At 41.4% G+C, this 25897-nt stretch overlaps 1 protein-coding gene across 7 annotated transcripts in view; it reads right to left on the bottom strand.

Moving 5' to 3' along the window:
• Positions 1 to 25897, bottom strand: part of Mecom (MDS1 and EVI1 complex locus) — a 565452-nt gene that overhangs the window by 265977 nt on the left and 273578 nt on the right. For all 7 annotated transcript variants that reach the window (XM_051157010.1, XM_051157012.1, XM_051157015.1 and 4 more), the window contains exon 2: positions 19599 to 19942. In XM_051157010.1, coding sequence (XP_051012967.1) covers positions 19599 to 19942 — 344 coding nt within the window. The remainder of the gene's footprint in view (positions 1 to 19598; positions 19943 to 25897) is intronic.

The following is a 25897-nucleotide window of genomic DNA, read 5'->3' as shown; positions in this document are numbered from 1 at the left end:
GTACCTCATCAATTTCTTAAAGAAAACAATAGTGAAAGTGTTTTTGCATAAAAGTATAATTGCTTAGGTCAGAAAAATCACTAATAGTTAACAAAAATTAAAGTAGAGAATACGCTGTAGTTACCACAAGGAGTTTGAGTTGTGAATATCTCAGAGTTCCACAGAAGGCTGAAAACGAGAAATCTCTTTTACAAATTGCCATGTTTTCTCTTTCACCTCCTGATATTACTCTATGTGAGTTCTAAATAAACAAATAAAAAGGTGAACTTGAGAGCCTTCATGGAGGCAGTGACGTTAGAAAACAGCGAACCAGGCACAGCATGCGCCTGAAACAGTAAGGAAAAAAACGAAAAGAACCGCAATGCAAGAGCGTGCTCTGAACACAGGTACTAACCTAATCCACTCCTAAAAGTTGTGTTTGCACAACCCAGTGACTGAGCCTGCATTCAACTTCAGACATCACAGCTCGAGCTCTGCAATCGGACGCTAAGGGAGTTCGACTCTTTCTCATATTACTCAAAATATCACCGTTTCCCCTCATTATTTCGCTAATATGAAAGTGGCGCTTTTTCTGATACGTTAGACAAGCACTAGATTTCATCAGTAAATGAAAAGCTGCTTGCTTAGCTTGTCCATAGCTCACAGTCCATTCACAGAGCTTAAAAGCATTTGTCACGTCTTTCTACTTTAAAACCTGCTTAAAGCTATTCTATGAAGTCCAAATTTTTCCATTAGGGCTGGAATTAGCCCCAATGCAAACCAAAAAAAAAAAAAAAAAAAAAGTAAAAACGACTATTCGGAGAAAATAAAAGGATGTCAGGGAATTTCTAATCCTAACACGAGCAATGCTGGATCCAGTAACTAAGTTCATGTTCAGCAGGGACAGTAACTCCAGAAAGCTTTGCAGTTCACGCCAGACTCCTCAAGGATGCAGGGACCTCAGCCTCCTTTCCAGAGTTACTTTTCTCCTTCCTGCAAACAACTGATGACTACTCTCCCTCCAAAACTGTCACAAATTCCTCCGTGCTCATAAAGCTTAACTTATTAGCCCATAATACTCCCATATCTACATATTAAGCAACGTTCGCGGGACATGAAAGAACATATTTTTCTAAACTGGCAGCTTTGGGATTTCTTTGTTGCTGCCGTTGTTGTTCAGTGTGGTTTGGTCATGTTAGCAAACATTAATTACCCCTACCCTAACTTTCAACTCGTAGCTTGGAAACAGAAAATTGCTTGTACCCTTCAGAAATGTGTGCAAATTTTAAATGAATTCATGTTGTACAGAAAATCTCAGAAAAACACAAATGCATAAAGAGCAGATAATACGGGCTGGGGCGGGGCGGGGGATGGAGTGGGGGTGGGCAGGGGTGGGGTGGGGACTCAGGACATCAGGCTGAGAGAGGAATACACAGTTGTTGTGTGTGTTGTCCCAGCTTCTGTGTGTTGGTCCCCCCTCCCGTCCTGAGCTGGGACTTGAGCTTTAGGTCATTCTGCAAACAAGCCCCAGGACACACACAATTACACTCCCCTGGAGACTGACCCCTTAGAGTGCCCACCTGTAGCCAAACACAGATAGCATCCCTGCGCAATGAATTAGCACTGTAAGCTGATTAGAGCAGCCTGCACAGCTCTATTTTATTGACACAATGAAGAGAGGAGAGAAAAGGGGCCTGAAATGAGAAAATCATTTCCATGCTGACTGAATTAAAAGAAGAAAAGAGTTCCTTGCAGTTGCAGCATTCAATTTGTAGGGGAAAAAGGAAGCCACTTAATGGCTTACAATAGATCTGAGCAGACAGATGAAATCTAAAACTCGGAGCACAAGTGCGATTAGCGGCGAAACAGATTCTAAATCATTTCCTCCATATGCAGAATTCCAGTTGATTGTTTAGCCCTGCGTTTTACAGAAACGCTCGGCTAGATGTGATCTTCAAAATGTCTTCACGTCTTCATTTTTCAAAATCACAAGATGATTTCTCGTTGTGTGACAGTCTCCTCGGGGGCACTCTGAGACGAAACAGGTCACTCGAGTTCTTGCGCCTTTAGTTTCCAAAAGTGTGGAGTGGCAGTAATGAAGTAGTGAGTTTGGGAGAAAGTGACACAAGTCTGTCTGACAAACGGTCTTTCATTCAAAATTAGCATATTACATACAACAGCAGCGCTTCAGTGCCCCCCCACACACACACACACACAGAGCCAAGGACTATGTTCCGGCTGAAGAGAAAGCAGGTACACTGTCCCCCTGTCCTAACGCTTAAAAGACACCATTGCCCTCATCAAAGCAACACAGCGAAGGCAGAGGTCTCAAAATTGTGTCCGTTTTCTAATTTTTATCTGCTCATTGCTGGCTTGTGGACTTGCTCTAGCTTTGAAATTCTTGACTTAAATTAAATCTGGAATTGATGTAAACTAAAATGGCCACTGCATAAGCAAACTAATCCTTAAATAACAATATATGATCAGATTGAAGACTCTCTAATTCCCTTGTCCTTATTTTTTTTTTAAATCTGGTTTTAGAAGAAAAATTTAAGATTTAAATGTCCCTCATATATGGAAAACAGAGTTGGTCTCATGGACCAATGGAATTTTGCCTTCAGTGAGGCCAGTAGGAAACTTTAGCTTCCACTTTAAAAGAAAAAAAAAAGTGTAGAAACAAGAGTTCTTACTTCTTGATTACTGGAAACTCACATGTTCATTTTTCTTGCCTATTTGTAAGAAAGGGTTTTTTGTTTAAAGTGGCCCCTCAGACTTTTAACCTTCCCTCTTGGCTCCTGATTTAAGCAAAGGGAACTCACTCTCTTCTTGAAACGCCCTTTGCTAAGCATTAAGGCACGATGCAAATTAAACAAAAATTATACAACTCATTAAAAACACTGCAGCTACTTTGGGATTGGATACTTGAGATGCATTACAGCCAGTGTGTTAAGTCTCATTCCCCAGAGCAAAGACCTGAGGTGTTCTAAAGACGACAGTCCATAGCTTGCATCTGCTCGATTAAATGAGGATGGAGGGTCGTTTGTTGTTGTTTTGTTTTGCTTTTTACATATAAAGAGAAGCTCGAAGGCTTGAGGATATTTTCTCAAAATCAACTTAGTATAACGCCACTGACAGCTTGTCACATTTCACTGACTGACTGTCTGGGGTGCCGCGATAACATCTGCATTCACTCAGTATGAGAACTGAACATAAGACAAAAAGTAGGCCTTGCCACGGACGGCTCCATCAGTCTGTCAGTTCTGACATGACATCTGAATTTTTTGAATCACTAAACACTTTTGAGACTCTGGTACTTATTATCTTTTCTTAGTTTCTATACATCGCTCGGAGATGCTGGAAGATTTGAAATCTGCGAGCAAGGTAGCGGACGGACGTCCCAGGCTTTTTGTTGTCTAATCCATGGGCTCTCATTCATGCTCACTGTTAATCTCTTAAGACATTATAAAACTGTTAGACAAAGAAATGTGAATACCACTGGTTCTTTTGAGAATGGGAGGAAACCAAAGAAAATCGGGACCATGCTAGGCTATTCTTTTCACTATGAAAATGGTAAGTTAAACCTGTTGCACGGAATTATCTGTAATTCCCCACGCTAAGGCAAATGTTTTTGAAGAATGAACAAGAGTAATGTCTCATAGGAAAAAAATGATCATAGAATTTTTTAAATCTGCCAAATTTAATGTCAAGTGAATGCTGAGACCCTGGTTGCTAAGTTTCTCATTTTTTATCCTTTTTGATATGAAACATAGTGCAAGGTTAATAAGTTTTTGTAAAAAAAAAAAAAAGTCTCACTAGAAAACGTTAGCAATGTACACTCAGTAAATAGGTGAGTTTTCCCTTTCTATTGGGAGTTCTGGGAACACTGAGAACTACACAGCAACAGCCTTGAATGTGGCTGGCATTCATTAAAACTGGGATCACAGGTTTTAATAAGAAATTCTGTCTTCAAAACCAGAAAACTTCGCAACATTTTTTTTCTAGAAAGCTCAATATAAGTGGATCTTCAGAGCTGATGAGAAGAGCCACAGAAAGGACCTATAAAATGAGCGCTGGTTAGCATTGGTCACAGTGACGCCAGGCAGTAACATGTTTTTCTCCAAGAAACCAAGAGATGGGGGAGAGTGAAAATAGTATTCATTTAAGAGGCAACTTTCTTCTGGACCTAAAATGCTTCCTCCCTTCTTTATCGGCACATGCTGAACAGCTGTGAGTCATTTCAGACAGAGACAATCGCCCCCGTGACTCACCACAGGTGTGCTCCCTGCCCACCTGTGTCCTCAGAATGACTAACTGTCCCTCAGATGGCCAAACCCTGGGAATAATTATTCTTAAGGAAGGCGACAAACACATTAGGTGGACATGCAATTCATTTAACCAAAACTATTAGGTAAGGAGAGTTATTTGTTGACTTGCATAGTTAACTAAGAAAAAGTAGAGATGAAAAGAAAGCTGTGGGATATGGGGGAGTAGGTGAGGGAGAGCTATGCCCTATATATCCTGTAGGTTCTGAGAACATATGGTGTTCCTGTGACACATTTGTAGAGTTCGTACATTAATTAAGAGGCAAAAGCAAGAGTGAATTTTTTGGAACCATATGCTCGCCTCTGTACTTCATCAGTGTTTCATATGAATCCAAACTAAAAGCAATTGTCCATACAAACAGAACATCCCCAGTGCAAAAGTCAGGCAGAGGCGTCCACACCACCATGAAAGAGTTCGCTTCGCACACTCCTCCCATTGGCATCCCCACATCCTTTCTCAGGGTAACTTTCTCAGGGGCTTTGATGTAATGTTATTTGTTTGGTGTTTAGCCTGTGCCGAACATGTCAGCTGTATATTACTTTTACATTTTAGCACTAGCAAAAAGGCATTTCAGGGTAAAGTCAGGGTTTCTGACACGACTCAGGGACTGAAAGACTCGGGTTAGATAGAGGCTTCCAGTCTCCCTGAAAACACAGCCCCTCGGTTTCTAAAAAAACATACACACACTAGTTTTCATTACCAAATAATTTTCTTCTGACACTTGTGTAGTATGCCTGAGTGGCCCTGTGGAAAGACTCAGCATATTACTTCAAGGAGAATGTGCCTTGTCTAGAGATAAGAAAACCACTTTCTTTTATAGAGCCAAAAACCAATGTTTTCAGCAGGAGGACCAGGAAACAAGGTAAGTCCAAAGCCAGTCTCCATCCTCCCTACATCACAAGCTCAGAGGCCTCCCAGGAAGAACTTAGTGTCCAGATTAAAGTGAATAAATACTACTTAGTTCATGAATGAGTAAACACAGACATATTATTCCATATGAGTGTATGTATGTATATATATATATATATATATATATATATATATATATATATATATATGCAAGTAGCTTTCAAAAAGATCACAGACAACTCTTGGATAAATTGCTTGAGCTGGGAAGCTACCTGCTTAATTTTAACCTCTACCAGATGAATTTTAACATCCTACCTGATGAGTTTTTTCCCAAGTCAAACTAGCTAATCCAATAACCCAGCCCATCTGTATTAATTCTTGTCTCCAAGACTTCAAGTTAAAAAAAAAAAAGCCATGCTTGCCTATATATTTAGCATATCATAGTGCCACATTCTCCCTTTTGTGGAGTTAAAGTTCTAATATTTCAAGTAGCACCATGCCTGAATGAAGGGAACACCTTTCCCCTAATTCTGCAGACATTGAAGTGTAGGTCATATTCACCCTTATACTAGGAGCACTGCAATGGCTCTGGGGTACGTAGCAGGACAAGCCATGGATAGCAGCTTCCCAGCTGTGCAACTTACTTCTCAACCATATTCAAGGAAAACAATGGAGCCCAAAATCAAGGCAGCTGCAAAACATGGCTCCAGCATTTGGCTGAGGTCCTCGAGTGAGTTATGAGCATCTGTGAGCTGAGCTTACCATGAAGCTACATATCTCCCTTCATAGGGTCCCTACCCTGCAACTTGCATTACTATAATTCATTATTTCATCAAGCTCTTCTATAGTTTTTTAACTTGAAGCATTTATAGACAAAGCCAACTACCCATCAACCTTTATACTGCTGATAATATCCTTACAGAATTAGTGTCTTCAAATGAGATGTTTCAGGCTTTGGAAGGTACATCAAAAGAGAAATCCTCTTTCAAATATACTGTTCCTGAATTTCTTAACATTGATGCCTTTTCGAACATCTTATGTTTGCACTAAGTATTACAAAATCCATGTTATTCTCAGTGGAAGTCCCACTCCATCCCCGCACACACGAAATCTTAAGATGGTACGGATTGTCTAGAGAATCACAAAATGCAGCGAGGAATTTTGCAACAAACTAGCCCTGTAGATGTTATAGATGTTGGTAGACATTAACCCAAAGTTTTCCCAGCTAAGGAAACTGAATGATGGAGCTAATTGCACTCCCAGGAAGTAGGAGCCTTCTGTCGCTACTCACGGAGTCCTGACCCTTCTCACTCTTCCTTTGAGAAGTTTCTACCCATACGCAGGCAAACTCAACTCCATATAACCATAAATCCTCAACTGCATTGTCAAGTATTCCAATGCAACATGCTGGGAGTTGGAGAGGTAGCTGCCTCCATTTCAAAGCATACAGATGACAATTTTTTTTTTCATGAGAAAACAATACAACTGTTGATGCTTCTTACCAAGAATTCAGATATTACGAGAAATAGCAAAGTTTAGCATGTCAGAAGTCACTGAGAATCTTCTAGTCCATCTGGTCCCCCAAACTTCTGTCTAGATAACACTGTATAAAAATGTCACGTGTGAACAAATGACAATAAGACCGGGAGATGTGCTAGCATTCATGACGCATGTCTATATTTTACCACAACCTAGTGAGTTATGATATGGTGACAAGACATCACTCTAGCATCATAAACAACCAAGCAGGACTGAGAAAAGACACCAATTCATAAACTGGCTAAGGTCATTTCACGTGCAACAGGATCCTGTGGAGGGACAAGAATACTGTCTTCATTTAAAATTACACATCGTAGTCCATTAAGGACACTTGCTGGCAAGAGGAATGTGTGCTCTGGGTCAGTCAGAAAGGTTCCAGGACAGCGGTTCCTGAAGAGGACCACACACTGGAACCTCACTCAGACCATCCCTAGCTCTCTGACCGCACCACTCTCTTCCCTCCCTTTTTGTGGAACAAGCCATCCCTACTGCTCTTCTGACTGAAGCCTAGGATGGTACAGTTTGCGAGACAGGGGAGTGCTGGGGGTCGGGGTGAACAGGGAAGAAGGGAGGAACAATAAGAGAAGCCTCAAACAAAGATGCTCGAAGCAAACCCTGGGGGCTGCGGTGAGTCTTGGAAGCTGTGTGTATGAAAGCTCAGATAATAACCTCAGGTTTTGTCAGATAGCACCATCACCCTACCACCCTTTTGGAAACAGGGTCTCTGACTGGGCTGGAACTCCTAAACAGGTTAAGGCTGGCTGGACAGGGAGTCCTGGGGATATACCTGTCTTTGCCGGTCCAGATCTGGAATCATAAGCTTATGCCAGTGTGCTCAGCTGTACTTCCTTAACATGGGATCGGAAGACGGGCTTCATATGCTGAGCTGTCTCCCAACCATGCTAAAGTCTTACCTCCCTCGCCCATCCCCACCTTGTTGCAACACAGTTTCATCAGACACAAAGGTAAAACCCCTTCTCTTCTTCCTCTTCCTCAGCATGCTCAAGGGACCCTTCCTAAAGTCTTCACTTGAAATCCATGTGAGCCCCAGCAACATCTACTTATAAAAAGTAGTTGGGCCGCAGCAAAGCCACTTGTAAACAGGATTCAGAAAGAGAATAATAGTTAACTCCCGGGTGTTGTGGCTGTGCAAACCCAAAACATTTAATTTTCTAGTCTTTTCCTATGCTTCTAGGGGGTGAAGCATCGCCAACGGGAAGCTGCTCATGAGGGCACCACGCAACCACGCAAGGTGCTACGAAATGCACACGACAGCTCCACACGCTGCCTGAAGCCCTGTGTGCGGTTTCTCAACCTCACCTTCACATCTGACCCCTGAGGCCATATTACTCCATCCTATGATTTCAGGTAAACTGGGAAAAGGTGCTCAAACACCGAGGTCAGACAGGAAGTGGGTTAGCACATTTTTAACAAAGGAGCCAATGCTCTCTAATTCACACTGTCTCTTTTCTTACTGTTTTGCACTATTTTGTTTCGTTTAGGCAGTCGCATTGTATCTATCTTCTATTTGAAAGGGCAAAACAGTAACTTTGAGGAATGTTTTGTGATCGGGGCAGCCTTGACATTGGGGAACAAAGAAACCCATAGCCCCACCTTTCCAAGGAGAGGAGAGAGAGCATCTTATCTCTAACTCACCAGCTTTCTACTCAAAAGAAAGGTTAGGTCTTCAAGTGCACATACCAAGGTCGCTTTCATTTCAAGTCTTCAAACCACAAGTTTACAGTAGTTTTACCAGGAGAAGCGACAAAGCAAGCACATATTTTTTACTTAATCTGAAATGAATCTGTGTTCTTCCCAGAGCACAAAGGCCCAAACACGGCCTCATTATAAACAAAACCCCCAAACCTGTTACCCTAGGGAGTATTCCACACGGGTCGGCGAGGGGGTGAAACAGAAGAAAGTCAAACGACTTTTCCAAGGTCCTGAGTCTGACTTGGGGGAAAAAAAACTCCAGGCTCCTGGCATCTATCCCAGTGTTCGTTCCACTGTGTCACACATGGCCCTGAAACACAAACCGCTAGACACATAGTGAAGAAGTAAGCAAGGGGCCATGCCACATGAATGGCTAGATTGTTGAAGACTGGGGGTGGGGGGCGGGTGGGGAGGCTGGGAGCTCCAGAGCAAAGGCCTGAAGGATAATACGGTGTTACAGAAATCTATTTGCAAGTAGCTACTGCAGTTACCCATGTGGCTGCCTGAGGGGGCTTGGCGGGGGGGGGGGGGGTAGTGGCAAGGAACAGTTGACTGACAGCATGAACAAAAGGCCCTGACAGTCTCACAGTCTCACAAAGGGCGACACAAGAGTCACGGTGCTTCCTGGGCATCACTCCTATGAGACCTAGAACACAGTGAGGAGAAGCCCGCCATCCTCAAGGGCCTCTTTATTTTGGGGGCGCTTCTGCTTCCCCGCTTCACCTTCAGAACCTCTGCTTCTGTTTCTGCGGCTCCTTTGGACCTTTCCACATCCAGCTTGCAGGGTTCCTAACTACTTAGGAGCTCCTTTTTGCATATTAACATGCGGCGTACACTGGTGACATCTATGAGTTAATAAAATGTGATGAAAATTACTTTGATTACACTTGCCTCACTATCCCACGTGCCACCTACTGTTCGCCCCTGTTTGTACCTCAATAGAACTCCATATTAATATTCCCTGAGGTAGAATGACTGCATTAACCATTTCCCCCTCTCTTGTCCTTTGCTTCCAACTGTGTCGTTCGACTTTGGAACTTCTGACAAATGGCCGTTATTCTCTGGGCTAGTAAAAAGTTCCCAAGCTTCAGGGAAACGGAGTTGGTCTAAAGCCCAAAGGACTAGGGTCGTTGAATTAAATGATAAATATATGCATTTACCATCATTAGAGACTTTATCTCCTGTGAAGGCTATATTTGTCAGAGTGATATAATTTCTCTCAACTGAGTACTTAACTCCACGGGCCACCACTATTATGATTACTCCTTCCCCTTTAAGCGGGAGACGCCAGCTAAGAACACGTGTGCTCACTCCAGTGCAGCTACGAGAGCGCTCAAGGCACACCTTTGTTTCATTTAGTATTGCAATTTTCACCTCTGACCCAAGAAATGAGGCCTGGGTTTCCTGAGCTTTATTGCCTGTTAATAGACTGCTGGCTGTCTTTTCAGCAGTAATAGAAATGGCGGAGAGGCATTTCGCTTTAAGAGGCTGGCAGGCTGCAACCTGAAAGACAACGTCAGAATTCAAAGTCAGCCCGGCCCAGAAATAATATAAAGATCACAGTGACACGAAGGAGGAAGTTTTCCATATTCCCTCGCACACTGGGCACCCTGCTGTGTAGGGAATGCCCGTGTGGCTCTTGCTATTTCCCATTGAACAATGGCAGACACCCTCAATGGTGCTAAGTGATTGATCCAATAATTCATCTTCAGCTCACACCTATCTACATATTTGGTTTCTCCTCATTAAACTGGAAACATCAGTGGCAAACTTATGAAGTGCAGTCCTCGGCTCTCCATAAAACACACACAGATGCTCATAAGGGGCTCCTGCCTGCCCACTGCTTGGTGACACATGTTTATAATTTTGTCTGTATTTTGTTTGCTGTGGTTTGCTCTTAAATACATCTGTTCAATTAAAATAGAAACGTGTGACATGGTCTGTACTCAGCAACTTTGGAGAGTGTTAATGAAATGTCCTAAGGTTCCTGTCTCCGCTCTCTTAATGTAGAAGGATTTCGTGCCTCGGAGCTCTAGTGACTGAAAAGTACAAATAAAAATATCCTCGAAACCATACAAAGAAGTTGACTGTTTCGTTAATAGTTAAGCAAGGATGTTATTACAGCATATGGACATTATTTTACATGAAAAGACATTATTAAAAATTATTTACTGCCTCATGTTTGGAAACTTACAGGAAAAGTCTGATAATATATTCAACTTGTTTATTATGACTTCATATAATTTTGAATAATACTACTTTTTCCTTTGACAAGTGCAATAAACTGTACTGGTATAGACATAGGCTGATTATCGCGAGTGAACTGTGTTGCTTAAAGATACATGCTGGAACAATCAGCTTTTGACGGCTGCATCTCCAGTTATTTACACTCACCATCGTGGTAATAATTCACCATTTCTATATTAATAAGGCAGTGAAATTTATTATGATGGTATTGAAAAGTTATTAAGTACTGCATCCCAAGTGACAAAGTACCACAGCACTGTCACTACCCAAAAGCAGTTGCCCATCCATCACCTGCCTTTCCAGATGGCCCTGCATCTTTATCGCTCCCAGGTTGGTGACATCACCTGTTCACCCACTCAAAATTGATGATGAAAGCAAACAGATCTATCTTACTTACATTTACCAAATCAATTTAATTTTTACAGGCCGTGGCTTAGTGACATATTGACTGTTTTCCTTAATGGCATCTACCGTATTTAATGCAGGGATGTCATCTTTGATTCCTGGCTCGCATAATGTGTCATTTCATAATAAATTTTTCTAACATATTTACTTAATGGAAAGAATTATGATTGCGTGTCATTTCTCTTATTAAACACAATGATAATTCTTTTTCCTTTTGAGTATCTCTTTTGGAGCTATTTTTATCCCTCTCTGTCACTTAAGAGTAGCAAGGGCTTGGATGTACAGCAAGTGCCAAGCAAATGCTGAACGTAGGAGCGGCCGCTGTCAGCCCGGGGACTCATGGGAAGTTTGCTTCATGTATCTGTACAGAAGGGCTCCTTCAAAAGCTAGTAATTATAATAACATTATCACTACCGGTGACATGTAAACTGGAGGTGTGAAAAGGCACCGTGAACGGCCACAGCTAAGAGGCAGCAGATATTGAATTGTCAATATGCTTGCCCTTCTGTGCACTATTATGGTCAGCTCCCTGAAGGTAACAGCTCTAGATCAAACACAATTAAAAGTACACATGGGCCCATCAAGGTTAAGCTACAAAGAGAAAGGCAGTCTACTCACTTTCCATTCACACATGTGGTACCCTTTTTTTTTTTTTTCTCCCACAGGCAAGAGCCTCATACGCTGTCTTCCCAGACAAGCCACGTCCTTGTGGCATTGTGTAACATCTACGCCACCTAAGAGTAGTAAGCAGATTCACTTCAGGCTGGGGACGCATGCTGCCATCAACTTTTGGTTTGGCTACTTGGCATCCACCTACATGGGTGTGCTCTGGGGTAAAATCCTTGCTCAAGCCGTTCCTTGGAGCTTGCGCACCCTCAGAGACAGTCAGGACCTAGAAGGCAAATCACCTGTGTTCTCTCTGGCCCCCAAACCCTAGGTAAGTCATCACACATCTGGGTGGAAAACGGCATAAAACAAACTATTAAGTATTTCTCTACAGAGAAAAACTAGGAAAGAGTCTAAAAAAAACCTGAGAACACTAAGATGTTTAATGGGGTCATGAAAGTGGGCACAGGAAAACATTAATTGGCTTTGGCCAACTGACTTAGACAGAGCGGACTCTCTCCCCTTCTCCAAGCATCTTGTCTATCAGGGAGTGTTAACCTTCTCTAACCCAGGATGAATGCCAGATGTGGCCCAGAATGATCTCTAGCTTTGTCTCACCCTCTGTTAAACAAGGTGGGGTGGATGCCTTCCTGAGGAGACCCCAGAAAGGTGGAGCGCGCCACCAGGACTAACCTCCTATCTATGATCCCAATGTTTAGTTTCCATCACGTGGGCAAGACTATATGTGCCAAAGGCATAAATCTAGGAAGATGATTTAGAGGCTCTTGGGAGCCAATAGAAAGATGTCTGTGTTTTTTTTAAGTGTTAAGTTATCAGTTCTAGCTAAGGAAAAACAATCCTGCAGATGCAGAGGCAGGTAACCTGCCCCACCTGTAGACTAGATTTATCCAGAGACACTTTTGACTCTATAAAGATGCTTCGTGCTGCCATGAGATGACCGCCTTAATTCCAAGTGTAGACAGTACTGGGTGAGGTTTTTAGAAAAATGGAATGTAGGCTGGCAATGTGAGTGAGACCAACAGGAGTTGCTCATTCCTCGGGGCAGCCAGTGTCTACGTCGGAGTGGACTTTCTACACTGATACCACCACAATAATCTAAGCAAACAAACAAACAAAACCAAAGCAAACCATGCAGACCTGTGGCTGTGGACCAGTTGAGGGTTCCATACAATCTGGGAAGCCTAGGAGGAGGGTGTTGCCAGCAGTCAAGGGAAAAACAGCACTGTTCTCTCAAAGGTGCCCACCACCCATGGGTGAGCTACCATAACAACAACATACACACATACACTCCGTGTCGACACCCACAAAACCCTCAGCATCAGTGTGACAGGAGAGAAGTGTCCACCCTGAGACACGGAATCTCACCATCTCGCTGGAGCCCCAAAGAGGAAGAGTCTACTGTGTAAGTCTGGCTCCCAGGAGGTCAGCCAGTCCCAGACACTATGTAACCAGAGAACAGGGGAGGCCATAGTGAGTCAATTCAGCTACATGATGAGGTCCCTGGACCAGGAGGAAAGACACGGAAAGGATGCTGAGGAGAGACGTCTGAAAGCCTCAGCTGCTGGTCTTAGGTGTTGAGAGTAACAAAATGGATGAAAGAAACATAAGCAGGACATGTCAGTTCTGAAGAGCACTATGAATGGAATCCTCTTTTGCTGCTTTTGAAAAGCAGTGGGGACCAGAGAGATGCCTTGACAGGAAAGAGCACTTGTTCTTACAGAGAACTCAGGTTTGGTTCCCAGCACCCACATGGCGCTTCGCAGCCATCCTTAACTCTAGTCCAGGGCGTCTGATGACCTCTTCTGACCTCCTTAGGTACTAGGCACACCCATGACCCACAGGTGTACATGCAGGAAAAACAACACTCACACACCTAAAATAAAATAAAATTTAAAAAAAAAAAACAAAGAAAGAAACTCATTTTGGGAAGAATGTAAGAGTTATTGGGACCACTAGCTTTTGTAGGTATTATCAATCCAATAGATGTACGTAGCCTACACAGAAACAGTTATTGCTGTTTATTTGTTTGTTTGTTTGTTGAGACAGGTTTTGCTATGTCACCCTGGCCATAGACCATGCTGAGCTCAATTGCACAGCAATCTCATCTGCCAGTACCTCCCAAGTGCAAGGCTGGACGCTGATCAACCCTTGAAAGAAACAAGGTGTGCACACCTGCCTACAGTGTCCATAGGCTGTTCAGGGCGTATTTGGAATATTTGTTTCTGTATGAACAGGAATGGCTTTCTGCACCTGACTTCCCAGGACTCAATTAAGAGGCTCCAACAGATTGTTATCTGTGTCTCCTGTAGACTGATGGGACAGGCCTGATCAGAAACCTGTTATGATGTGTGCTGAACAGTGTCATAACCTCTCTGAGTAAGGGGAAGATCTGGCGAGTATGACTTCTGACCCACTATAGCAGAAGAAAACATTCAATTGCACATGGACCAGTTTGTATAATTCTTGGAAGAAATGAAAATATTCCTGAGAGACATTAATTTCTTTTGAAGTAAAAAGCCACAATAGGGACCATCTGTGAATGGGTGCTTTGTACCATAGGCTGTTATTTATGGTTAGATTACATTAATCTTCATTAATAAGTACTGACATCTATTAAAGATACTCACATGTGTGCATATACATATATATGATGTATATGGATACACACATACATATGAGCTGTCTTCTTCACATATTAGAAGCTACTTCCAAAGTCTTAAGGCAAACATCTCCTTGGAAACATGGCTCAATGGATAGACACCTTGCTCTTATAGCCCTGATATAGATGTTAGGTATCTGGAAAATACAATGTTGTTGGTGGTGTTAATGGACATTTGTGTTTCAGGGAACATAGAGATTTCATGTTTTAATATCTGAGATGATACCATTGCATAACCCCAACACACCCTTCTGATCATGAGGACTGCTTATTTTACAATGGGACAGGGAGGCATAGCTCACTGCACTACTGCATCTCTGGATTACAGTCTGAAACATAATGTATTTTCACAGCACTGAATCAAAACTGGATGATGAATTTCCAACTCCAATATAATCTCTTTCCGCTATTCCATCTCATCTATTTAACAGGACAAAGAAAAAAATTTACTATCTACATGCATCATTATTTTTCTGCATACAATTTTATGTATGCATGAGAGGTAAAAATAAGAGCTAAGCACATACCTGCAATTTCAACGGATCAAACAATTTGGAGCAGTTCTGGACAAGATCACATAATAAGGGATTTGGCCCACAGTAGCAACCTCACTAATGGACACACGTAGACTTGCAGAGTTCGAGAATGGCCAGTGATAATAAAAGTTAAAAAAAATGCTAAGGGACTCAAAGACTTTTTCCAACAAGCTACCTAGGAATGTTAGAAAAAAAGTAAACTACGCCACTTAAATTGTTCTTTGACTACAAAAAAAAGTTTGGAAGCTTTCCCGAGTCCCTTTTGCATTGTTAACTAGGAAACATCCAGGGCTTTCTCTTCACATAAGGCCATGGCCACAGAATGTTGCACATCCTAGAGATGCTTGAGTTTCTGGGAAACAAGAGAGGGCAATGAAAAGGATTTATAAAACTCTGAAGGATAGTGATTGGCCTCTGCCCAGTAATGACCCAGTGCTACTCTATGTCCCAGCCAATGGCGCTTCCGTGGTTAGCCTCTGTGTCCCTCTGCAGCCTAGTGCTAAGCTCCCAACACACATGAGAGGGCTTAACCAAGTGATGAAAATGACATACCTCAGGATGTGGCAGTCATAGTTCAACTGTAATATTTTGCAAGTTTCTCTTTATTAAGCCAACACTCCTTGGGAGGAAAATTAAATCTGTTATACTATCTCTGGGTTATTTTACTTAAATATATATATATATATATATATTGAGCTTATAAATATGCCTTCAAACACCCTATTTCCCTGAAATGCAAACTTATAGACTTTTTTTTACAAAACACCATATATGGAAAAATATATGCAATGTGTAAAAAATGTCTTAGATACAGATCATTGTCCAAGCTACTGTCTTAGCATATGCAGGCCCTAGAATAACAGATAGCCCCCACCAAAGCCAGAGCCAACCAGAATTTTAGTCTTTGACGTTTAGTCTCTAGAGAAGTGATAAAACAAATTTCTGCTGTCTAAGCCCCGGGTCTGGGCAGCCTGAGCTGTCTAATACAGTCTGCTTATTAAAACAAAAAGTAAGAAATATGCTGAGCACTGGCAATGCTGCACAACTTTGTGAAACGCCATCAAGACAGCACTAGGAGAGCATAGCTGTGAAAACTCTAAACAACCCTGCTCTCTTGGGTAATCTAAGCAAAGCTGTGCACCACCTAATATTTCAAGCTTCTCAGTACAGGGTTTCACTGCTGCCAGGAATGCCAAATTTAAGAAACACTAATTTGTGATTAGGAAGTCTGTGGGTGATGTCATGCACGAACACCACTCAGAGAATAGATATAATATTCCCTAAGGATGAGCAAGGAGACACCCAAGAACAAAGGACAGTGTATATGAAGAACAGGGTGGTGAGAGAGGGTGGAAACCCCAGAACAGTTGGGGCTGGTGTGGTGGAAGTAAGTACAGTCAAACACACTCTGTCCTGCACAACTGGGTAGATGGAAATGCAATTTATTGAAGAAGAAGAAGAAGAAGAAGAAGAAGAAGAAGAAGAAGAAGAAGAAGAAGAAGAAGAAGAAGAAGAAGAAGAAGAAGAACAACAACAAGAAGAAAGACAGAAGAAGAAGAAGAAGAAGAAGAAGAAGAAGAAGAACAAGAAGAAGAAGAAAGAAAAGAGACAAGAAGAAGAAGAACAAGAAAGAAGAAGACAAAGACAAGAAGAAGAACAGAAGAAAAGAACAAGAAGACAAGAAGAAAGAAGAAGAAGAAGAAAAGAAAAAAAAAGAACAAGAAGAACAAGAACAAGAAGAACAAGAAGAACAAGAAGAACAAGAAGAACAAGAAGAAGAAGAACAACAGCAAGAAGAACAACAACAAGAATAACAAGAAGAACAACAAGAAGAACAAGAACAAGAAGAACAATAACAAGAAGAACAAGAAGAACAAGAACAAGAAGAAGAACAAGAAGAAAATGGAGGAGGAAAAGAGGAAGAAGAATTGTGAGGAGAAAAGAGAGTAGCAGAGACTGCACCACTCCACCAGAACACTGCATCAGAACAAGCCAAGTGGCCACAAAGGAAACTGTTAATGCAGGGTCCTCCAATGCACAGTAGGCACTCAGTAGGGTCCAACACACAGTAAGCACTCAGTAATTGTTTGTCAAATCTGAATTCCTCATTCACATTTACTTTAAGGATGACTAAGAGATTTGCTTTCTTTTTAACCTCTTTTTTTCTGTTCATTTTTTTAAAAAGTGAAACAGCCTCAGACAGGCCATGCTCGTTAGGACACGATTATCAGTCTAGTCAGGGAGGAGGATGCAGCATAATCATAGACATGTGCGACATCAGGACATTTCAAAATGAGCACACAAGAGTGGACAAAAAGCTGGCGAAGCTGCCTTTGCTGATGGCTAATGGCTTTTGTCCTAACTCAATAGAGTCAAGAACATAGCTACAACACCAAGGATAAAGTTTGCCGAAAACCACAAGGAGCCTTGTCAACGGCCTTTATTCATTATGTCTACAGAAGGAACAATTCACATTCTTAAAGTTGTGGCAAGGGCCGGCGAGAAGGCTCAACAGGTCCAGGAGCTTGCGGCCAAGCTCACCAGCCTGAGTTCGATTCACAGAAACCACAGGTTAGAAGGAGAGGACTAGCTCCCACAGGTTGTCCTTGACCTCCATATGTGTATGGTGGTACTCAGGAGTGCATGGGTGTGTGCATGAACACACAGAAACACACAGACACCCACACAAATAAAATATTAGAAAAATTAAGAGGATAAATATAAAAAATATTAAAGAATACTTATATAACTGGTCATCAGCTGGATTCTTAAAGGACAGAAACAGAATGGCTGATCTTTCGCCAGAAAGCCATGAGCTATTCAAAAGCATCTTGAATTCTAAGCAATCAAAACAGCTCAGTTTTAACATAATGAAGCAAATGATTTTATACTGTTCAGGTGTATTCTGAAGACATTTTCGTCCATTAATACAAATTATATAAATATTTTGTTAATGTCCTTAAATACAGAAGTTTCTCTGGTCCCATGCAAAATCCACAGGTGATGGGTCTAAACAGATTTCATCCTATACTTTCCAACGCTGCAACTGCAAACTAATTTCACCGGGAAGCTCTGTGTTTTCCTGGATTCCTGGGAAATCTTAACCAGACCTACACTTGTCTAACTCTAGAGCTTTTGCAATAGAAGTTTAATGAGTTACTCATTATTAGACTCCTGATAGTCATTATTTTAAGGTGAACAGTGATGACGCAAAACTTGGGCACGTTCGCCTTACAGCGTATTCAAACTCACATATCCATTAATGCTATGGTGATTTTTAAAACTCTCTTATTGACTAGAAGGTGTGACTATGAGTAACTTTAGTAAGCCACAGCCTTCCCAAGGATGTGGCCAGGGACAAAATGATGGAAAGCATGCTCACTTGCAATCGTGTTCAGTCCAGAACTTAACCTTTGCCATTTCAGAATTTGAATAAGAGCTGTTTTCATTATGGAACTTTGAATACATTTTACATGGGGGCACATATAAGGCAAGAAGATGGAAGGCTGAAATTGCATCCTGCAGGCACTGCATATTCATTTCTATTTAAAAGCTAACCAGATATTCTATTAATGATCATAAATATTAAGAGATCATGACAAAATAAATCCTGTTTATCTGATTTCCATCCAGCTGAAATATTGCAAAGGGAAGGATCTCTCACATCACCACAACCACTGTTGACCTATGTAGAAGTTGCCTACAAGTTTTTTCAGCTGTAGACTAAATAGTCCAGAAATTATGATGTTATGGTTTAATCAGAACATTTTTCAAACTACATAAAAAGCCAGACTTGACCGTGTATGCCTGTAATCCCAGCATCTACTGGGAGGCTAAAGCAAGAAAAGTGAGCATTCCAGGCTGACCTGGTCAATAAAAATCTCCATTTCAAGCAATGAAAATAAAAACAAAAGTAAATGTAAAACATATATGTACACACTGTATTGGTATAAAATGGTAAACAAAGTAATAAATTTAGAACTGCACATCACCTGTCCTTATTGAAATGAAATATTGTTATTGATGACACCAGTTGTGGACGCTGCCTGGTAACATCTATGCAATGCACAGCTGCAACAAGTGGCTGATTTCATAATCACTTAGTGCTCTTATTTTAGTATATGAATTATTCATTAAATCACTTTAAATATAAAGAATCATCATAGATTTCTGTGATGACTGCTATGCACACGTTCAAGAAGCATGCAGAATTTAAAATGGTCTTTTTGTTAAAAGGGGTAAAATACATAAGAGGATGATAGAGGTAAATGGAAATATAGGATAAAAGTAAAATCAAATTGACCTAAATCTACATAACACTACAAAAACCGTATGTTTTACTCTGAGTCTTCTAGACTTCTCTGCATCATTAAAGATAGCATTCAGCATACATATCTCACAAGTAAGTTTGTCTGATAAGAAAGCAAGCTATTTAAGATGGCTAGATCCAATGTTCTGAGTGATAACTTAGAAACTACAACTTCTTCTTTTCGTCTTCTTAAACTGATAGGCTTTTCAGCTGGGATCTCTCTTACCATACTATTGCTTTTAGCAACATACTGCTTTATCAAACAGTGAGATTGTAAGGGAGTCGATTCCTCATAACAACTTGAAGACAGACATGCTTCCACAAGTGAAGTATCCTCGTGGCCACACATGTAATTAATCTCTTCTTTATGGACCTGAGTGCATATGTTTGCTAACTCAAAAGACATTCTTACCTCCCATCCATAGCTGGAATCTTTCAGGTCAGACCTCTGCTCGCCCATGTATGGCCCAAACTTTTCACCTATTTCAATCTTCCTTTTGGTCCATATTCCAAGTCCTGCTCCAGGCATATTTGACTCTCGAAGTTCAAATTCGTCGGGGATGGGGATATCATCAGGGATGTAGATGGGGGCTTTGTAAGGAGAGCCCTCTTTGGGAGTGAACGAGTCACTGGATGTGTCAGGGGAGCATGGCTCTTGCATGTGGAGGGCAGGGGCATTGGCTACCCCATCTGCATCAACATCTGGCATTTCTTCCAAAGGTATGTCAGGGTAGCTGCCATAAGCACACTCGTTACCTGCAAATAAATAACAACGTCATGAATTTCTACTAATAAACCAAAACAAAATTCCACAGGGGGTATTAACTATAGTAAGCTGTTCATTGCAAGCTAAACAAACAAGGCCATTGTTTAAAAATGTGTCCCACTAAAAATCACTAATTTTCACAGGGGGAGGGGATAGGTTATGGCTTCTGGTTTATCTGTGATAAAGTAATAAATCCAGTACGTTACTCCCCAATTTTAATACCTGCCCAAGCCAGCCCCACCCATCACCCACAGGCGAAGTACCCAGCAGCTTATTTATCAGTGTGAATAAAATAGAGATAAGTAATATAGGCAACTACTACCCCCAAACCACCCCAAATTGAGAGCCAACAGGATTATACACACCATACAGAAAGTTGGATCAGTCAAGTAATAGAATCTTCCTTGAAACAAATGCCACAGGCCATCAAGCTCTCTGTGTACAACAAGGCTTCGATCTAGGCAGCCAGATTATCGACGGAAATACTACTTTGTGTTTTGTCTTATTTTTTTTCCTTTTCTATTTCAAACAAATCACCAAGCCCTTGTGTGGGGGTTTGGTCTAGCTGTTGCCCAAATGAGCAGACTCAAGTACCCCAAAATGTTTGTAACCTTGCCTAAGAATTTACTTCTGTTATGACCAACAGAAAGCCAACACACCTGGACAGGGCAAATGGCATAGGCATGGCTAAGGTACCTGGGCTGGTCAGACAGAGAGGATCTTGACAAAGGAAGCAGAGAGACCAGAAGAGGAGGGGATGAGAGAGGAAGAGGAGAAGGAAGGCTGGGCCATGGGTTAGATGGAGGAAGAAGCACATGGCTGGCATGGTTGGAGGATTTGGCCAAGATGAAGAGCATTAGCAAGTATTTGGGATTATGGACGGGAGGTAGCTTGATAGAAGTTATTAGAAGCTGGTGGCATGGGATTGGGGGAGGGTGTGGGATACCTGCCGCACTATGGGAAGTAGTTTAGGGAATTAATACCTGCCCTACCCCAGGTGAACCAAGGCTACTTTAAAATAAAACAGGTATCTGTGTTTTTACTGATTGATAGCAGGTTAGAAAATACCACTGTAATAATCATTATAGGGCTAATAATAAACATTTATTAGGCCCTATTTCTAAACCAACCACAACACCCTTGGTATTTCCCTGCTTCAGTAGTTTATTCCACAGAAGCACAAACGTACTAAAAGCTAAGACCATTTTTAAAATTAGAAAAAGGGGTAGGCTGGGTGGCTTGCTCAGTGGCTGCAAGTATTTGCTGCTCCTGCAGTAAACTGGGGATTGGTTTCCAGCACCTACACAGTAATCAATTGTAACCACTTGTAACTTCAGTTCCAGGCAATCTGGCACCCTCTTCTGGTCTCCACAGGCACCTGGCAAGCACACGGTGCACATACATGCACACAGGCAAACATTCATATACGCAAAACAAAAACTAACAGATTCTCAAAGGCAAAGAGGTAGGAGGGTACCCTAAGTGTACCAAAAAGAGGAAAAAAAAAAATCTCCAGACTACAAAGTGAGCGAGCTGACTGCCCGTGCATAGAAAAAAAATCCTGGGGTAGGAGACAAAGGCCGGGCCCTGGTTACAATGGCTTTACGGACTTCCACACTCAACACTGGAAGTCCCTGAGTGGGCCATGAGACCTTGGGGTCTTCATGAAATATATGTGGTGGACTTTAGGAGCTGGGTAAAGGGATGGGAGGATAATGGCTGGGTTTCCCACCAGCTGCAGGGACTTTCCAGTGTCTTTAAGCAAAGTCGGCACATGTTTGTCTCTATTAGAGTTATGACTGGACGGCATCCCACGTCGGTTTGTCTCTTAAGGACTTCAAAGGACAGAAGTAAGAGAAAGGACCTAAAATGATAAGGAGGCCAGGTCTGGTCAGGACCACCAGAAGGTGAGCTGGATGTGTTAGCAGTTGTTGGCATAGCATTCCTAGCACAGCCTGGGTAACCATGACAAGGAAGAACTCCAGCCTCGGATTAGTGACCTTTAGTCTCCCGCCAACCCTGTGGCTGTGTGTGTTATTAAAGCCTTCTGGGACAGGTTATTGAGTTACAAGGTAGAAGACACACATTTTACCCCAACTTCTTCCCTGATTCATGATAGAAAGTCACAATGCGTTCATGAGCAACTGTCCATTGAGTGCTGGATCCTGCTTCTTACAGTTCCATAAAATACAAAGTGATGATCCGTGCAAGGATTGCTTTTTTTTTTTTTTAAGGTAGATTTTGACTCAAACATTGAAGGGATGCCATTTAAACCAACCTATGACAGAACTACAGGATGCAAGCTTCAGCATGCAAGCCCATTATCGTCAAGTTCAGCATGTCCAAAATTGTGACCATTGTCACCTGCCCTCCAATCAAGTACCTTGGCCATATTCTCAGTTCAGTTAGGAATGCTATTTATCCCCTAATTAACCACTTTAGATGCTTCAAAGTAACATGGAGATTTTCTCCCTTTTTCTTATAATCTATCCTTCCACAAAATTCATTAATTTCATCTGATTCTTTGCGTTCACATTTAGCATCTAAATTTTATCAGCCCTTGCTCTTCACTGGCCTCCAGACCACTACACTCTTGACCTCAACACTGAAGTTACCTTCCCAGCACACCTTCCTTCCTGCTCAACAGACTTCAATGGCTCCCAGCATCTCAAGCAATAGTACAAAAAAAAAAAAAAAAAAAAAAAAAAAAAATCTCTCTTTTGAATGACATTCCTTCTGATTCTCAATACTCCTCAGCAGGAATGCTTGGGCTGAAAACTCTTTGCCTCCTAAATGTGGCAAGCAGTTCTTCCATCCTGGCTCTCTATCTCTACCCTCTCGTCTAGGCAATCCCCTATCTTCCCTCCAGGTCAAGTTCCAAGTTGAGTTCCAACATGTCCCATCATCATCTCAGTCGACACAAGTCTCCCTTTCTAAGCTTACAGAATTTTACCTCTCGCTTCTGCAATCAAATATATGCATTGCCACTTGGAAGTTAATGTTTTATCTCCAACAAGGAGATGGACCTTTGGAAAACTAGCTGGTGAATTCTCACTTCATGGGAATTCTCCAAGAGATCTGAACATGCTTGTTTAATGAATATTTAATAACTAGAAAATTAACCTTACAAATAATTTTATTGAACCATTATAGGGTAATCAATATTGCCCTACCTAAAATTGGTAATAATTTTGATTCTGACAACTGCCTTTAAGAAATACAATGGAGCACAGTAGATTTTTCAGACTTTTCTTTTTTTTTTTTTTTTTTTTTTTTTTTTTTGTTTTGTTTTGTTTTGTTGGTTTTGTTCTTATTTTTTGAGACAGGGTTTCTTTTGTAGTCATGGCTGTCCTGAACTCAGTTTGTAGACCAGACTGGCCTTGAACCCACAGAGATCCACCTGCCTCTGCCTCACGAGTGCTGGGATTAAAGGCGTGTGCCACCACCTCCCGGCCAGACTTTTCATTTTTATCTAGCATCAAAAAAGAACTATTTTAATAACACTCCAAAGAAGATATGAATGCACTTGAAAATTACAATAAATTCCATACTCCATACTTTATCACAATACTCATTAACAGTTTTTATACAGGAAAAGCATACAGAAACCATTTCCAACCCAGACATAGTAACACAGGGCGATGGCGCCTGCTCCTTGGAGGACTAGAGGCAGGAGAACTCTGTAAGCTCAGTAGTTTAAGGGGAAGACTTAGGCTATAGAGTGTCACCATGTCTCAGAAAATAAATAAATAAATAAATAAAGTTAAAGTCAGTGGCATCTCTCTAGAACCATAGCATTCAACTGCCGTAAATGGAAAGCTACGATAAAATTCCTCAAAGGGAGTCATTGCTCATTGTCAGGATTTTATTTTCCTTGAGGAATGCTACAAATTGAATGACATCATGGAATGCATAAACTTCCCCATCTAAGAAGTAGAAAATAAAAGGGCACCTAAATAAGTAGAACAATATTCTTCCAGAAACTCTCTATGAAAGGCCAGTAAAATGTCCTCCCTGAGTTAAAGCAGTCCTACTGTTGGGTCCAACAAGGGAAGCTCAAATTCTAGAAAAAGACAGAGACAATTATGTCTGTGTCCTCCTACTGTCATCGTGAATCCCATGGTCACCGTGTTACCCACAAACCTCTCCCCGTTCACAGTCGGAATGAGTGTGTTGGGAACCCAGCTCCAGTAAAATATGTGTGGCTTGCTGCACAGGAGAATTTGCATTTAAAGCCAAAATACATACCTGCAAAAATTACAAAAAAAAAAAATTTTTTTCAATTAAGCCTAAAGAACAACTTATTGCACTCAAGCAAATGTATAGGAAAGAGTCAGCTCTAGCCATCCACATGCATGCTTCAACATAGACGAAAGCCCTGGCAATTTGTCTTTCAGCCACATCCAGCTAGTATCATTGGAATTAAATATAAAAAGAGCTGGGATGACAAAAATGGAAATATAAAACTGCTGACTTTTGCCTATCAAAACATGCAATCATATTTCAATACAATCTAGCATTTATAAAATGTTCAGCATGAATGCAGTTGATCACATCATATTGAATATTTGCATAAGTGAGAATAAACTAAACCTTTATGGCCATTACTCAATAACTCTCCTAAAAGCTGCTAAAACATTCCATCTAAATGAAAAACAGCCTCCATTATTCTATCTCCATTAAATCTCTGTTATTGGGGGGAAATTGGTAGATCTATTCCCTGGGCTATAGCTGTAGTCAATTAAAGATTTCCTGGATATTGCTCTGACAGATTGGGCACATTTACAATAGGTAAGTATCAGGTAGGGAGCGTGACAGACATCGGTGGGCTCATAGAGATAAATAACCCTTGTAGCTTCTTGCCTCCAACTGTAATTTGCTTCATGCATCCTTAGGTTGTGTCATTAACTTAGTGAGGGCAGAAGAAAGGCTTACTGTTGGATTTGAGGCAAATGGCTTTGGAACTACCACTGGAAATCAACCTGTTTGCTTCAGGTTTTAGCTATTCTAATATCCCTAGAGGGCAGGCAACAGCCCACACTTCAGTCGAGTCTACGTATTTCCCTGGCTGTCTGGGTCACCCTCCTGCCTCCAGTTGGGAAGAGTTGTGTTTAGACAACGTCAGAATCCAAGAGGGAATTGGAAACTTAATGCCAGTAATGAGAGCATCCGTTGCTGCATCCATACTTTCTCCTTTCGACACTCACCACCATCTAGTGAAAAAATGATGTGAAAAAAGAGTGGAGAGTGGGGTCTGACTTTCACACGAACTCTGGTGCCCCATATTTGACCATGTCCCCTGGATAGGGAGGCCTGGTGGCACTCAGAGGAAGGATAGCAGGCTACCAAGAAGAGACTTGATACCCTATGAGCATATACAGGGGGAGGAGGTCCCCCTCAGTCACAGTCATAGGGAAGGGGAGTAAGGGGAAAATGGGAGGGAGGGAGGAATGGGAGGATACAAGGGATGGGATAACAACTGAGATATAATATGAATAAATCAATAAAATATATTTTTAAATGGAAAAAAAAAGAATTTTTTTATTCCTCAAATGTAGAAACTGATAGTAAAAGATACCAAACAGTGAGCAAGTGGCCAAACCCAGTTTTCTCTTTCTTTCATAGGCCACTTACTTTTGACTTTCTTTAAAGCTGTGTCTTGAAGTTTGCTGCATCAAAAATATGGCTCCTGTGTAAATAATTTGTTGTTCGGCCTTTTCATTTGAAACTTTATTATGAATGTTTCCTCATTTTTTTCCTATTTTCTAAACTTACATGTAATTGCTGAATGTGTAATTGCTGAATGTTCTTCTATTCTGGGAAGCCATAGGAAGTGCAGCATTTCTATGGCATTCTTGCTACTTTTAGATGTTTTATTTTTTATTTTTTTATACCAAAATATCAGCACGATATATACCCTCTACATAAATATATATATTCACCCA

The sequence above is a fragment of the Acomys russatus genome, chromosome 15 (genome assembly GCF_903995435.1).
Source record: "Acomys russatus chromosome 15, mAcoRus1.1, whole genome shotgun sequence".
NCBI classification, from domain to species: Eukaryota; Metazoa; Chordata; class Mammalia; order Rodentia; family Muridae; genus Acomys; species Acomys russatus.
The sequence above is the reverse complement of the archived record's forward strand: the minus strand, read 5'-3'. Positions and strand labels throughout refer to the sequence as shown.